We start from the raw sequence: 16,515 nt of genomic DNA on the forward strand, positions 1-16,515 counted from the left end.
TAAGTAGAAAGCAACAGAGGGTAGTGGTCAATGGAGATCGCTCTGAGGAAAGGGATGTAACCAGTGGTGTGCCTCAAGGTTCTGTTCTTGGGCCTGTTTTTAACATTTTTATAAGCGATATTGCTGAAGGGCTATCAGGTAAGATTTGTCTCTTTGTGAACGATACCAAAATCTGCAATAAATACCCATGTCATTCATACCCAGATGGTATGAATGACATGAAGAAAGACCTAGCGAAGCTTGAAGAATGGTCTAAAATTTGGCAGCTAAGAAATGCAAGGTCATGCATTTTGACTGCAAAAACCCAAAGGAACAGTACAGTTTGGCGGGGTGGGGGAGAGGGGGAAGGGAGAAGAACTTTTGTACATGACAAAAGAGCAGGACTTGGTGTGATTGTATGTGATGATCTTAAGGTGGCCAAACAGGTTGAAACGGTGACGACGAAAGCTAGAAGGATGCTAGGGTGGGATGGACCTGTAGAAAAAAAGAGTCATTACATGGACCTAGACACAAGTGCAGCATTGGATTTGTCTGATTACTAGAGATTAGGGATGAAAAAAAATTGCACAATGGTGCCAGAAGTTACTATATTATAGCAAGTTTAGCACAATTTAGCTTGAAAACTATTAGTGATGCAGGTCTCAAATCAGAAAAAAATAGGTTAGAAGCTAAAAGTTAATAATTCTTTATCATACCTGGAGTGATGATTATGTTATTTGCTTCTTTTATCATTTCAACAGCATTTTCTAGATTGATTTCAGTATGGGTGCCAGTGATCGCCATGGGTTTTCCACCAGCAGTTGAAGTTGTACCAAATCCTCCAAGGATCACATTGGCAAGTGATCGGTTCATGGCCTAAAACCAAAGACATTTTAGCTATAAAAGGAGAATGCAACCAATTGTTTGCTTAGCATTACAGTGAGGCAGGCAGAAGATAGCCTGCATGTTCTACGTTCTTAAATCAATTTAACCTATGTTTAAATGTCTTAATTAGGTTTGTCTGCCTTTCATGCTCTAGAGCAGTGCTTCCTAATCCTGACCTGGGGGACTATCAGCCAGTCAAGTTTTCAGGATATCCCTAATGAATATGCATGAGAAATATTTGCATATAATGGAAGTGACAGGTATGCAAAATCTCTCATGCATATTCATTAAACAAAACACCAGCGGGACTTATCACAATTCCATATACTGTATAGTTCTAATAAATTACTTATATGACTTCAAAGGAACTATAAATTCTCTTAAATATCTTTTATTATATCATATTAATGTGTATCATTCTTAAAAATTATGAATATTCTCAATAAACACACAATATCACAAATCATTCATACAATACATATTCCAAAACTCTCCCCATATATAAATATCAGTGTAAAAAGTTCATGTGCATCACATGGAAGAGTTACAAGGATCATATGATACATTTGGACATATGGAACTTGCATGATAACAATTGACTTGAAGATAAGGACAGCTGCTGTTCGATTTATAACCTGCTTGGACGGGTGATGCACATGAACTTTTTGCACTGATATTTATATATGGGGAGGGTTTTGGAATATATGTTGTGTGAATTATTTGTGATATTGTGTATTTATTGAAAATATTCATATTTACTAAGAATGATATACATTAATATGATATAATAATAAAAGATATTTCATTAAGAGAATTTATAATTCCTTTGTTTGAGGTTATATATGCATATTCCTTAGGGATATCCTGAAAACCCAACTATATGGTGGTCCCCCAGGACACGGTTGGGCATCGCTGCTCTAGAGCAGTGGTATTCAACCCAGTCCTCAGGGACCACCTGGCCAGTTGGGTTTTCAGGATATCCACAATGAATAAGGATGGCAGAGACTTTGAAAACCCGTCTGGCCAGGTGGTCCCTGAGGACTGGGTTGAATACCACTGCTCTAGAGTCCAGTAAGCACTACTAAAGTAGAACAGATAAACAAAAATGAAAGACGGTAAAATCCATGATGCAAATTTCTCCATAAACAGCAATTAAAATTACCAAATCTGTGGCAGCATAAACTAAGCAAGCTTATTCTTTATTTGACTCTAAATCAGTGTTCCCAACCAGTGTGGTATGGCTCAATGGTGTGCCTTTAAATTTTATTCAGGTGTAGCACTGAAAAACTTATCACTGTTTGGTGCTCAGGCTCTGAATCAGCACATGGCCAGTGCTCTCAGCATCTTTTAGCAAAAACATACTCTAGCAGTGGCTCTTAAATGTGCAGGAGCATCTTTCTGAATACTTATGTTCTTGGGCATACCTCTTTCCTTCCTAGTATAAGTCACAGAGTGTGGAAATCAACAGGAAGCATGTATAACGTGACCATTTATTTTTTTCGTCAAAAAGGGACATCTATTAATTATCAGTCCCGCCCCACCCCAGCCCCGCCCTCAATCCCACCAATTTCTTCCATTTTAAAAATTGGCATAACATTAGCCACCCTCCAATGTTCAGGTACTACAGACGATTTTAACGACAGGTTACAGATCACTAACTACAGGTCAGCAATTTCATGTTTGAGTTCTTTTAGTACCCTGGGATGTATACTATCCGGTCCTGGAGATTTATCACTTTTCAACTTGTCGATTTGGCTCAGTACATCTTCCAGATTCACCGATATTGCTTTTAGTTCCTCCACATCATCACCCTTGAAAACCATTTCTGGTTCAGGTAGATCTCTTATATCCTCTTCTGTAAAGACCGAACCAAAGAATTCATTCAGTCTTTCCGCTATGACCTTATCCTCCCTGAGCGTCCCTTTCGCTCCTTGATCATCCAACGGTCCCACAGATTCCCCCCAGGTTTTCTGCTTCTGATGCACCTAAAAAAATTGCTATGAGTTTTTGCCTCTTTTACAAGTTTCTCTTCATATTCTCTCTTAGCTGTCTTTATCAATGCTTTGCATCTAACTTGCCAGTGCTTGTGTTTCTTCTTATTTTCTTAATTTGGATCCTACAAAAACCATGAAAAATACCAAAAATAATAAAGAAATATACAGAGCAGGTCAGAAACACCTTCTGGCTCACTTGCAGAAGAAAAAAAATGAAGGGGGCAGCAGAGCCCTCTGGAGAAGGAGGAGTTGAAAACCTGGAATGGATTCCTTCTGTACTGCTCAAAAGCATGAGGTTCTATTGTCCAGAATGACACACCTATTGTACTAGAATATAGGTTGCACACAGCACTTCCACCTCTTGAACCTCTTCCTTTGAATCCTTCCAACCTCTTGAGGAGCTTAAGTTGTTCTAATTTCTCTTTTGGGTATATAAATCCTCTCAATGTCCACATTTCTACTCTATGAACACTGTGCTGCACATGTTTGATAAAGTATGCATGCATGGACTTGAAAAAGTTGTGTAACTGCTCTAAATGATGACCCTGCTATCAGTTGGTGATCTCCATATTTTCTATTTAGGTAAAGCTGTATTTCTTTTCTATATACAACACATATATATTTTTCTTTTTAAATGTTTATATACTGTATACAAAATCTCAATGTTAATTTTTAGATAAGAAGTAAAGCATGTTTTCTGGGGCATACTTCCCAAATCTATCTTCGCTTGACCAGTTTTCTCACCAGCTCATCTTAAAATTTTCCAGTTCCATCTTCCCTATCCACCCAAAGGATGATAAACCTTTCTATTCTTACCTCAAATTCTGAGGCAGACAGTGAAGACAACAGGAAGAGAGTGGAAAATGTTAGCTGAACAGAGCTTAGCATGGAAAAAGCTCAAAAACAATAACGACAGTTCAAGGCAGACAAAGCTGAGATGAGAGAGCACCAGACTGCAATATTCTCTCATCCAAACCTTAACTGCCTGCCAAAATTATTGAATAAGCAACAGAAAAATTTTTCACTGCTTATCCAATAATCATTTTTAACATCAGTAAGTTTTACTGTTTTTTAACAGATGAAACCTAAAAGCATTTATGAAAGAATTGTTATTTTACACATACTTAAGGGAATATCAGGACAATGATTGAGTAAACACACATTTTCTACAGGTGCCATTTGTTTCACAGCTCTGAATACAAATAATGCTGACAGACAAGTCAATCTTAGGTAGAAGGAAAATGATTTTGGTATGGACAGCTTAACCAAGAACAAGAAGTGTTTGACCTCACCATGCATCTATGATTCTAAGAAATATATTTTCCTTAAATATTTAGGATATGGTCAAAGAAATATGAAAAATATTCTCATCACTCTGCTTTTTCAGCAAGAAACAAAATCAAAAAAATCAGAAAGTTTTAATTACTCCAGTGAAACTCCAGAGTATTTTGAAAACAGAAATATGCACAAATGCTTTATAAGAGGCTGAGGGACAGAGATTTTATTCCATCATTCCTCATATCCGCCAGATGTACCGCCTCTTAACAGATTTTTACCTTCTGCAAAAAAAATGTCCAATTTTTCCTTAAAATCATTCTACAGATGTTGCTATTAAAGTGATGATCATTAATACAGTAGAAATTCTCCATAGACAACAGAATAAATTAGATACACCAACACAGGCTCTCTGGAAACTAATGGAAGATTAGGTTTTTATCTTGATAATCTTATTTGTTATAAGACATAGGTATGCAAATCTGTACAAGGGTTTCACTCAAAACTATGAATTTCTCCCTTTCTGCAGTGGAGTACAGCTCTCTTTTCAATTAGTACAAAAGCAATCGAACTCCACTGAAACAGAAAAAAGGAGAAGGAGGGGCATGGAGAACTTCCCCGGCTATAAACCATATTCTGCTCTGCTCTATAATTTATGACAAAAGAACAATGATTAACAACAATTAATCAAAAGAGTAACAAATTAAGCACATGAGTAGTTAGGAACCAACTTTCTAAGTGCAACTAGTAAGAGCCACAAAAGAGAAAGGGAATAGGAGTCCTCATGTTCCCTCATGTAGTTTTGTCTCTGCTAAATCTTAGAAACAGGAGAAGAGGTCCCGAGATGGATACCAGCAATGGTTGAGGCAGAAATCAGGCGAATCAAAGGTCTACACAGGGTGGGCCCTACAGAATCTTATGTCTTATAACAGAAAGATTAACAAGGTAAGAATCTAATCTTCCATTTTGATGCAAAGACATAGGATTCTGTACCATAACTCACATACCAAAGCAGTGCCAGACGTCTAGGGAGGGATAGATGAGCCTGCCCTTGGTACCGAGGACCCAAAAGTGACCTCTCGAGCCACCACATCTACTCTGTAGAACCTCATAAAGGTGAGGAGAGTAGACCAAGTAGCTGTTCTATATTGTCTGCATTTTACAATAAAAATTATTTAAAAAAAAAAAAAAAAGATAGGGGGCTGTTTACTGCAGGCAACGTAGGAAAAAAAATTGTCATGCAAATGCATCTGGAAATCGAAGCCTTAGAAGCAGGCTTGCTTCATCTTGATGGGCTGGTCAGCACAAAAAGGTGGTTGGATAGCCAAGAATCATTAGTCCTCTCCAGGTAGTGAAGTAGAACTCTAGGTATATCCAGTCTCCACAAAATTCTGTCCTATTTTGCTGAATTCAAGGGTGAAAGGCAGGTAAATGAATCTCCCAACTGACATGGAAGGCAGAAACCACCTTTGGTAGAAAGGAAGGTACTGTCTGCAGAGAGCCAAACTCCATAAACCTGAGGAAGGGTTCTCTATAGGAGGGAGCCTGTAACTCTGAGATCTACCTCACCGAGGCCATAGCAACCCAAAACACAGCCTTAACTGTAAGATCCAAGAGACATGTTGGCAGGGGCTCATACAGAGCCTGAGATAGACCCTTCAGAACAACATTAAGGTCCCGAGAAGGAAATGGCCTATACTACTACTACTACTACTATTTATTATTTCTATAGCGCTGAAAAGGCGTATACAACACTGTACATTTTAACATACAATAGACAGTCCATGCTCAGAAGAGCTTACAATCTATGGGCCATACAATCTGAGTGCCCCCCTCCTCAAAAACTGAGTGACGTCTGGGTGAGATGCCAGCGCCTGCATGTCTCTCCAAGCCCTAAATCCTGAGAAGCCGGCTACTTTAACCTTGAGCACAAAGCCACTATGCCCTTTTCAAGTCAAGCTAGTAGGAATACTAGAATCATCAGGACGGGAACCCTCTCAGGCTGCACCTGCTCCTTGGCACACCTTAACTGGAAAGCTTTCAAAGTATTTGCATAAGCTGCAAATATCACAGGCTTCTTGGCTCTAAGAGTCGCAACGACAACCTCCAAGTAACCCCTACAAGTTAGGGCCATGCGCTCAAGAGCCATGCCGTAAGACAAAAGCATTCTGGATTCTCCATAGACTCTGGACCCTAGCTGAATAGGCCAGAATGAACTGGAAGCCTGAGAGATCCGTCTTCAGAAGCATACCAGATCTGCATACCAAGGCCTTCAGGGCCAGTCCGGAGCTACCAGGATTACCAGATCCTGGTGGCTTGTTATTCTGCGGATGATCTGACCCACCATGGCCCACGCTCAAGGAAAGAAATAGTAGGAGCTTGGTGGGTCAGGAATGAATGAGAGCATCCAGCCCCTTGCTTCCCGGCTCTGCTCTTCAACTGTAGAAGCGATCTGCTTTCGCATTCTTAGCTGCACAATGAAGGCAAACAGTGCGCAGGACGGTACCCGCACATGCACAGTACGGACAGTCTTGTAGCCCTTTATTTGGCATTGTTGCTCAGAAGTAACATGTGTCTTCTATAACCCTTATGGGAGATCTGCATCTCCAAATGCCTGTTTACTTGGCACTGTTGCTCTCATTCAACATCAAGTTACATAAAGCAGCCATTTCACCATCTGCCAATTAAAGGGATAATTTTTTTCTTTTTTTTAAATTTATTTATTCAACTTTCAAACAAGCAAATCAAATACTTGCATACAGATTTGTAATAATTCAAATAACATGTAAACCTCGCATCACTTAAACCAGTGATATAGGAAGGAAAATAATTATTCCTTATTTAGTCCACAATAATAGAGATCCAAGTAATAGAATTATCATATCCAGAAATATATAACAATCTTAAAGGCAGCACTGGCAGACTAAGATTAAAAAAAACAACAACCCAACAGCCGGTTTAAACTGAAAAGCTATCAGACCAATCGTCACGTTCCCACCTTCTTTGGCCAGAATAAATTCTAACAGTCGTTTTGGTTTGAAAAATAATAAAATTTTTCCCTGTAACAAAATGCAACACTTTGCCGGGAACTGCAAAATAAAGATGCACCCAAGGCTAAAACTCTGGATTTATAAAGCAAAAAGTATTTTCTCTGTTTCTGTGCTACTTGAGCAATGTCAGAAAAAATACAAATAGCCGAACCAAAAAAACTTTTTATTCATATTTCTAAATAAACTCTGAAAATTAAATCTTTATCATACTCCAGAGCAAATGTCCAAGAGGGTAGTTCTTTCCGTAACCACTTCTAGGGAGTGTTTCAAGAAATTTGTTAAGTTCGTTCCTCCCTCTTCCAATCCTGGCATTTCAGTAGGAGTTGAACTATTCTGTTTCTTTCCCAGAAATATATGTTGGACAGTAATAACAGGTGGTAAATTTTCTTGTGGAATTATTAAAACTTCCTTCATATATTTCCAAACCATTTCAAGTGGAGATATTACCAGAGATTTTGGAAAATTTAAGAGTCTTAAGTTATTTCTTCTCTGTTTATTTTCCATATATTCCAGTTTTTCGGGGGATAAAAGATATTTCTTTAACAATCTCCATATCTACATTTCTCATTTGAGTTATCTGGTCTTCACGCCTCTTAATAGCATCTCCCTGATCTTTTAACATTTTCTACCCGAGAGCTGCTAGAAGCATAGTCCGCTTGAATCAGTCATTGCCTTCTGAAAGTTAGAGTCCATGACTACTATAGCCCTTCACAGTTCCTCTAAATTAACTACTGCGGGCTTAATCAACTGTACAATTTGGATGTTACTTACAGGAATTAGGCTTTCACTAGCCACTGATTTGACTGCCAACTGGACTCCAGTGGGGGATCCTTCTTGCACCACTACTTCTCCTTCCTCTGCTCCTCTGGAGCTCAGCAGTGAGACACCTTCTTGGGCTGACTGTCAATTCAGGGCTTCAACGTCCGGGTTGAACAGGAGTTCGCCCCTGATTCGGGATTAGGGAAACCCGATCATCACTAAGGTGTCTCCCTCATATGGCGGATAAATTCCTTGATCTAGCGTCATCTGAATAAGGCTCTTGGAGGCCCCGGTCACCGAAGGAGTTGGCTGGGCTGCTCCCTTCCTCTTCCCCATGTTAATTGGATCACATTCTCACGCTTGGTCCAAAAGCACTAAATGTGCCCATGAAAAAAGACAAATACGCCGGAGCACAAACCGGCTTCAAGCGGAATGAGGAACTGCAAGTTTACCGCAATCACAGCTCAGGTAAAAGGAAAGAGGGTCGATTAAACAGTGCTGGTAAGGAGCTCCTCACACAGCGTCTGTCCCGAACGCCATCTTGGATTGCAGCATTTTCCTTAATGGAAATTTCTGTCAGAGTTAATTTCTTAAAGTGACGGTTCACTTTAGACAGTCTGTGCCGGGTTCCGTGGATGATGTCACCCACATGTGAGAATATGCTGTCTGCTTGTCCTGGGATAAATCTATACACCTAAATACCCCAATGGATAGGCTCCAATCTATATTCAGTTAACTTATGCCCCCTTTTGTGTCATCTTTTGTATTTTTTTCTATTGTGACAGATTTCTAATTTATTCCCTCCACTGTATGTCTTGCCCACAATTTTCCCTTGGGTGTTTTCAAACAACCTGCATTATTCACTCAATTCTTCTCTAAGCCCCAGTGTTTTAGTGAACTCTACCATGCCTCTAATTGACAGACCTAATTTCCTCCTTTTTTAACCCTTATTCTGTTCCTTCTGAAGAGATGAAACCCTGCATATGATCGCACTGCAGGCTAGATTTACAATACACCAAAACTCATTAATTGTAATCTTATCCATGTCTGCCTCTATTATGAAGGATGCAATCACAATGATTTTGTTATAAACATTAAAGTGCTAGACCTAAGCAAATGATGGCCAGATGCTGCACTCCCTTTCTTGAATGTTATGTAGTAAGCCACCCCCCTTCCACATAACTCTAACTTCCAAAATACAAACTCCAATCACCAACACAGGACAAATATTCTTTGCAAAAGGTTTTATCGATGATGAACTGAATTGCCCAGTAAAGATAAGTCCATCTTCTCTCTTATCTACAAAATATTTACAGATTCAACAACCTGCCAAAACTCTTCATCAATTCTCTAGACAGATCGTCGGGGGGGGGGGGGAGTGCCCAATTGTGTCGGGGGGGATGTTGGATCGGGGGGGCAGATCGTGGCGGGGGGAGGGGCCCAATCGTGGCGGGGGGGTGCCAGTTCGAGGTAGGGGGGGTGCCAGATCGCAGGGGGGAGGGTGCCGGATCGCAGGGGGGGAGGGTGCCGGATCGCAGGGGGGGCCTTCGAGGGGAGCAATGCCGGTTCTCGGTGGGGGGGGGGGAACGCATCAAAGCGAGTTTCCATTATTTCCTATGGGGAAACTCGCATTGATAAACGAGCATTTTGGATTATGAGCATGCTCCTGGAACGGATTATACTCGTAATCCAAGGTACTACTGTACTTTCTTACAGAAAGGGTGGTAGATGCGTGGAACTGTCTCCTGGAAGAAGTGGTAGAAACAGAGACTGTCTGAATTCAAGAAAGCTTTGGATAGGCATGTGCGATCTTATTTTGAGAAAAAGATAATAGTTACTGTAGATGGGCAGAATAGATGGGCCATTTGGCCTGTATCTGCCATCATGTTTCTATGGATACCCTATGATACTTTAATCTGTAAGAATGTATTTAGAATTGTAAAGATTACATGCAACAGGTGCTGGAGGAGAGATCATGTTGGGATTCCGTCCCCCATCCTCCCCTCCCCAAAATTGGGGACTGCAATTGGCTTGAGTTTCCTTGTTTGCAATTCATCAGATCACAGTAAACTAGCCAGGCATGGATAACATTAAGAAAACTACACTCCATGGACGAATATCATCTTTCTACCAATCTATATAACTGTATCTCACACTACACACACATTACCATGGATTACAATATTTTGAACATATAACTCTATCCTGTTTATTGTGCTGAACAATCTCATCCAGATTACTTTATTAAGTCCAGCACAGAAACACCAGACCTTTCTCCTTCCGTTTTCAAATACAAAAAAATATCCTGGTTTCTAAAGTCATGCCTTTTCCTTGAACACGCACACATGGATCTCTCTAACTTGGAAACTTATAATAATGTAAAAATGTGTGTTCACTTTACCAGCCCAAATGTTTCTTAAAAAGAACTGTAGGAATGTTTCAGCAATCAGAACATTTCTACAAACACCTCATCTGTAACAGATTAATAGAATTAGACTAATACCGAACTAACACTGGGAAGGGCATAAAAAGCTTTTAGTGCTATGCTGCTGCCTCCTAGTGGGAGCTGAAATTCATTGCCATTGACTCATTTCTGAGCTCATTTTACCACTTTTAGGATCATAATATTTCTTCACTAGATAAAATTATACAATTGTCGCAAAACAAATTTAATTACATCTTGTAGAAAAACAATTCATGTTCTAATGTTTTATTGTAAAAAGTTAGAACTCAGCTAAATTCAGACGTTCCAAAAAATTGATATTTATATTGTTTGAGCTGATATAGATCACACACTACTGAGAGGTTGATTCATGTATAGAGTGCATGCATACATTTCTATCAGCAGAGCAGAAATATTTCTATGAAGGAAATCCTGGGGGTTATTGTCAGAGCCAATTTTATCGAGCCTCATTTTAAAAAATATTTAACATAGGTACTTTATTATGAAATTAATCTCCACATGGATTATTCTAGAACCTTGGCATCTAAATAATGTAGACTAAATTTAAAAAAACAGCACTGATGGCCTAACTAAAATTTACCAAGTCCTAAATGACAGCATGTGTTGCAGCTACCATAACAATGAAATCAGATAGAAGCATTGGTTTGGATCGATTTATTTTCCTTGATATACAGCTATGACAAATGTATTAAGCAGTTTACAAAACTACAAATAAAACAATTATAATATCATTAAATAAATACAATAAAGAAATGAATTTCAAGTCACATATAAAATGTAAATATTTCATCATTCTTTACCAGAGCTTCCCTACAGGTCCATAATACTAATAATTCACAGATCCATAATACTGTTGGAATAAAATTGACTTAAGTAACTTTCAAAAGGCATAATAAGACAAGTCGTCATAAAAAAAAACAAACTGTTCAACAAAAAATTCCAGAGCTGGTCCTATTTAAGAAAAAGCTCTATTTCTAGTCATTTGATTTTTCTAAATGCATAAAATAATGGGACCAACATGGAAAAATACTAGGGGGCTCATAATCGAAAGAGAAAAACGTCCAAAAACCGACCTAAGTCGGCACTTGGAAAAACATTTCTTAAAAATATCCAAGCGCTGATAATAAAACTGGGTTTTGGATGTATTTCTAAACGACCTAGGGCTTCATAATGCCACTCAACGTCCAAAGCTAAACGGGACGTTTCGGGAGGTGTGTCGAGGGCGTAAGTTGGACAGGACGTGGGCTGGCTTAGACTTAGTCGTACAGCATGTATAACCGAAAGTTTAACAACAGAACCTAGACGGAACTTGGACGTTGTGTGACTTAGACCATGTAAAACATGGTCTAAGTCACAAAAACCCACCTAAACTCACCAGATAAGCACTGAAAACACATAACACAGACCCCCAAACATTACTCCAGTGATCACTGACTCCCTCACCCCCATAAAAATTTTATTCACAACTTTAAATTTCAGCCTCCAGACCATCACCTGGCCGCCTGGCATAGGAAAGCCTAGTCGTCCAGCACAAAGGCAGCTTAATGTAGTGAGGAGAAGCCATGGCACTCTTTTTGTGAAGTTCACAGCAGTGCCCTGTAAGATACCCCACTATTTAGGTGGCATGTCTGGGTGTGTAGTCCATCACTTTGCAGACCTCTCCCATGTCCAACAGGGCTTGTTCTAGGCATTTTGGACTTGGACGGAAGGTTGGACGGAAATGTGGTATAAAGATAGACGATTTAGTGGCTTGGACGATCAGATCGGCAGGACGTATAATTATACAATTTTTGAAAGTAAAAAAAAAAGTTGGACGTATCTTTCAAAAATGTGTTTAGGCTCTTTTTAACTTTGGACGACTTGCGAGATGGACATAAACGGACTTAGACGTCCCTTTCGATTATGCCCCTCCATGTATAAAAGTATTCTTGCTAAATATTAATGGATGTTTACAAACAACATTTAAAAAAAAAAAAAAAATCATACAGCATGAATGACTACTTTGAGGAACAACAGAAATCTAAAAAGTATTTTGAGAATCCATTCACAACTCTCAATTTCTATTAAATCAAAGCATAAATTCCTCTACCTAGGTTTGTTATGTTAAATACTAAGAGCCTCAGAACAAAAACATATACATGGGGGGGGGGGAGGGAATAAAAAGAGACACCACTGATTATTGTAATGTAAACAAACACCACTACTATCTGTATGCCTTAAAGTCAAAGGATTAGAAATGACACTGATCAAAAACGCACAGATTATGAACAGAGAGCTTTGATACAGATCTTCTAAATTTTCTATTCTTTACTTTTTCCCTTCAAAACTTTTCAACATCAAAGGCCAAGATTAAATTATCCTTTGTTTAAAGCACCAGTGACACATCATAAAAGTATAATCCTATACAACAGAAAAGTGTTCTAATTGACATATAATTGTTTAATTTGAATGACCACATTGTGTTTTTGTATTTTTAGGGTAAGCACTTGCCCTAATTTTAATCAAATGCTTTATTTGTAGTTCTGCTTCTAGTGATGTTTCTCTCTGTTCCCTCATACACAGTCGTGCTCGGAGATACAAACATCTCTTCAAAGATCTTTTAATAGAACCCAGCTTTTTACAATATCTGTGTTACTCAATCTTATGAATATGCTGTAAATTTCCAGGCACTGCCTTTTCATTAAGATAGTTCTATTTAACGTGTTTTATGCTAATAGACAATTTACTCATGTTCTGGACAACAAAGAGAAACAGACAAGAGCTGGCATGTGCCCGCCAGACTCTGTAACTTACTATATACTAGAATATAAACTGAGGTATCCTTTTTCCTCCCAAAAAGGAGGGAAAAAAGTTGACTCGAATAAAAACAAGGAGGGGAGGAGGGGTTAATATTCAAGTGCAGTGCCTTGCCCTGCCAGGCTCTGCACCCTGTTCCTCCTCCCTCGCTGCTCTGCCAGGCTCTGCATCCAACCCCCTCACTCACTCCCTCCCCTGCCCTGGCAGTCTCTGCACCCAGTTCCCCTCCCTCCCTGACAGGTTCTGTACCCTGTCCCCACTCCCTCTTGATGCCTTGCAGGCCTCCACTGGGCCTGCCGTGAGACCTGGTAGTCCAGTGGTGGCCGGGACAGGAGGGGTCCCTCCCGTCTCCTGTCCCAGCCGATTCTAAGAATTTTTACCTCCCTTCCGCCTCCCCCATGTACCTTTAGCATTCCTGGTGGTCCAGGGATGAACCGCTGCAGGAATGACCTTCCTTTGGTCCTGCCTGCAAAGATCCGCTAGCTAATTGGCTGCCATGAGTTCTCGTAGGACCGTAAGAACTCACAGCAGCCAATCAGCTAGCGGTTCTGCATGGGCAGGAACGAAGGAAGGTTGCTCCTTCCGCAGTTCACCACTGGACCACCAGGGATACTAAAGGTACACGGGGGAGGCAGGTTAAAATTCTTAGAATCGGCTGGGACAGGAGGCGGGAGGATCCCTCATGTCCCGGCCACTGCTGGACCACCAGGTCTCACGGCAGGCCCGGCAGAGGCCTACAATATGTTCGGGAAGGAGGCAGGTCAGCGTTGAACCGAATATATACCAAGACCCCTATTTTTGGGCCATTTTGTTGGCCCAAAAATCTTGGTTTATATTCAAGCATACAGTATATGGTAATAAATATTATGCAGTATATCTCTCTCATGTATATTATGAATTTAGGAAAAAAATGCCTACCATTTGTTTATGTTATTAAACAAAAGGTTTCCTTTCATTTTACAATTTATGGGAATAAGCTGGTAAAATGAACAGGTAATGAAAGAAGAATAGCAAAATTATCAAGTATGGTAGATGGAGAGTAGAGAGAGTGAAAGAAAAACATAGCTATCTACTTCCATTTGTCTGTTGCATGGATTTGATGCATTTTGCATTTATTTCATTTTTCATAGCCAAGGGTTGCCATCATCATCCCAGCGTGCTTGCTATGCATACTGCTGCTCAGCTCAGAATCTAAGAGCAAATATTGTAGAGAGCAAAGCTAAAAACACTAAAGTCCTTCAATTTTCTAACCATCTGCCATTTACAAAGGTTCACTAGAAAATATAATGGTTAAATATACAACAGCAACAGTTTGTGTGTTCATCAGTGCTTCTTTAAGTTTGCCTGTTACTGCCTATTTTGATCTAAAATTCTGTTCATATCCACAGAGGTTAACATTCAGAATGACTTATGCGGTAGTGCCTCTTAAAACCTTTCAGAATAGATTCAGAGCTGAAGATGCTTCTCCAACATAGACTATTCCAGATGACATAACATAAGAACATAAGAATTGCCGCTGCTGGGTCAAACCAGTGGTCCATCCTGCCCAGCAGTCCGCTCACGCGGCGGCCCCTAGGTCAAGATCAGTGCTCCAAATGAGTCCAGTCTCACCAGTTTAGCATGAACTTGTCCAACTTTGTCTTGAAACCCTGGAGGGTTTTCCCCTATAACAGACTCCGGAAGAGCGTTCCAGTTTTCTACCACTCTCTGGGTGAAGAAGACTTTCGTTATGTTTGTACAGAATCTATCCCGTTTCAACTTTAGAGAATGTCCTCTCATTCTCCCTACCTTGGAGAGGGTGAACAACCTGCCCTTATCTACTAAGTCTATTCCCTTCAGTACCTTGAATGTTTCGATCATGACCCCTCGCAGTCTCCTCTTTTCAAGGGAGAAGAGGACCAGCTTCTTCAATCTCTCACTGTACGGCAACTCCTCCATCCCCTTAACTATTTTAGTCGCTCTTCTCTAGACCCTTTCGAGTAGTACCGTGTCATTCTTCATGTACGGCGACCAGTGATGGACGCAGTACTCCAGGTGAGGGCGCATCATGGCCCGGTACAGTGGCATGATAACCTTCTCTGATCTGTTCGTGATCCCCTTCTTGATCATTCCTAGCATTCTGTTAGCCCTTTTCCCCACCGCAGCACATTGTGCAGATGGCTTCATGGACTTGTCGATCAGAACTCCCAAGTCCCTTTCCTGGGAGGTCTCTCCAAGTACCGCCCCGGCATCCTGTATTCATGCATGAGATTTTTGTTCCGGACATGCAGCACTTTGCACTTATCCACGTTGAACCTCATTTGCCATGTCGATGCCCATTTCTTGAGCTTGATTATGTCACGTTGCAAATCTTCGCAATCCTCCTGTGTCTTCACTACTCTGAATAACTTCGTATCGTCTGCAAATTTAATCACCTCACTCGTCATACCAATGTCCAGATCATTTATAAATATATTAAGGAGCACGGGTCCAAGCACCAAGCCCTGCGGCACCCCGCTGGTGGTGCTCTTCCAGTCTGAGAATTGTCCATTTACCCCCACTCTCTGTTTACTATACTCCAGCCAGTTTTTAATCCACATGAGTATTTCACCCTCTATTTCATGGTATGCAATTTTCCGAAGTAGTCGTTTATGTGGAACTTTGCCTTCTGAAAATCCAGATATACAATGTCACCCTTGTCTATCCGCCTGTTTACTTCCTTGAAGAAGTGCAGCAAGTTCGTCAGGCAAAATCTGTCTTTACTGAAACCATGTCCGTCAAGGTGATCAATGATGTGGTCCTTTAGCAGTGCCTCTACCATCTTTCCCGGTACCAAGGACATCACCCCTCTGTGAGAACTTGCTATCCTGCTTGTTCTTGCTATCTAACGTAAATAAGTTATCGGTTTAAGTTTAGGACCATATAATCTGTGGTTGGACTTAAACAGCTCTGCTGAATATTGGTCATAAAACTAAAGTGATTCTAGTCACTTTATAAAATCTTATACATCATATTATACATTTACTAAAGACTACTTGGAGGGCAGAAGTTTCAAATATCCTACATAGCAGAAAAGTATACATATAGACACACTAAGCATACATATTGTTATTACTACTACTACTTATTTCTATAGTGTTGCTAGAGATTGACTTCCATTAAGGAGAAAACTGTTTGGTATGCTAAATCCTGAACAACAATGTTGTCCATGGCAGGGCTAAAATTATGAAATTCCCTCCCTGGCATTCTGAAGACCTGTTCCGACCATTTACAGTTTAGAAAGATGTTGAAAACATAACTGTATGTGGAGGCTTTCCTCTGAAACTTTGCTATT

The 16,515-nt window shown here is 40.1% G+C and overlaps 1 protein-coding gene across 3 annotated transcripts in view; it reads right to left on the bottom strand.

The window, feature by feature from the left end:
- Positions 1–16,515, bottom strand: part of NNT (nicotinamide nucleotide transhydrogenase) — a 265,149-nt gene that overhangs the window by 67,473 nt on the left and 181,161 nt on the right. For all 3 annotated transcript variants that reach the window (XM_033931703.1, XM_033931712.1, XM_033931721.1), the window contains one exon: positions 696–855. In XM_033931703.1, the coding sequence (XP_033787594.1) occupies positions 696–855 (160 nt within the window). The remainder of the gene's footprint in view (positions 1–695; positions 856–16,515) is intronic.

The sequence above is a fragment of the Geotrypetes seraphini genome, chromosome 1 (assembly GCF_902459505.1).
Source record: "Geotrypetes seraphini chromosome 1, aGeoSer1.1, whole genome shotgun sequence".
In the NCBI taxonomy this organism is placed as follows: domain Eukaryota; kingdom Metazoa; phylum Chordata; class Amphibia; order Gymnophiona; family Dermophiidae; genus Geotrypetes; species Geotrypetes seraphini.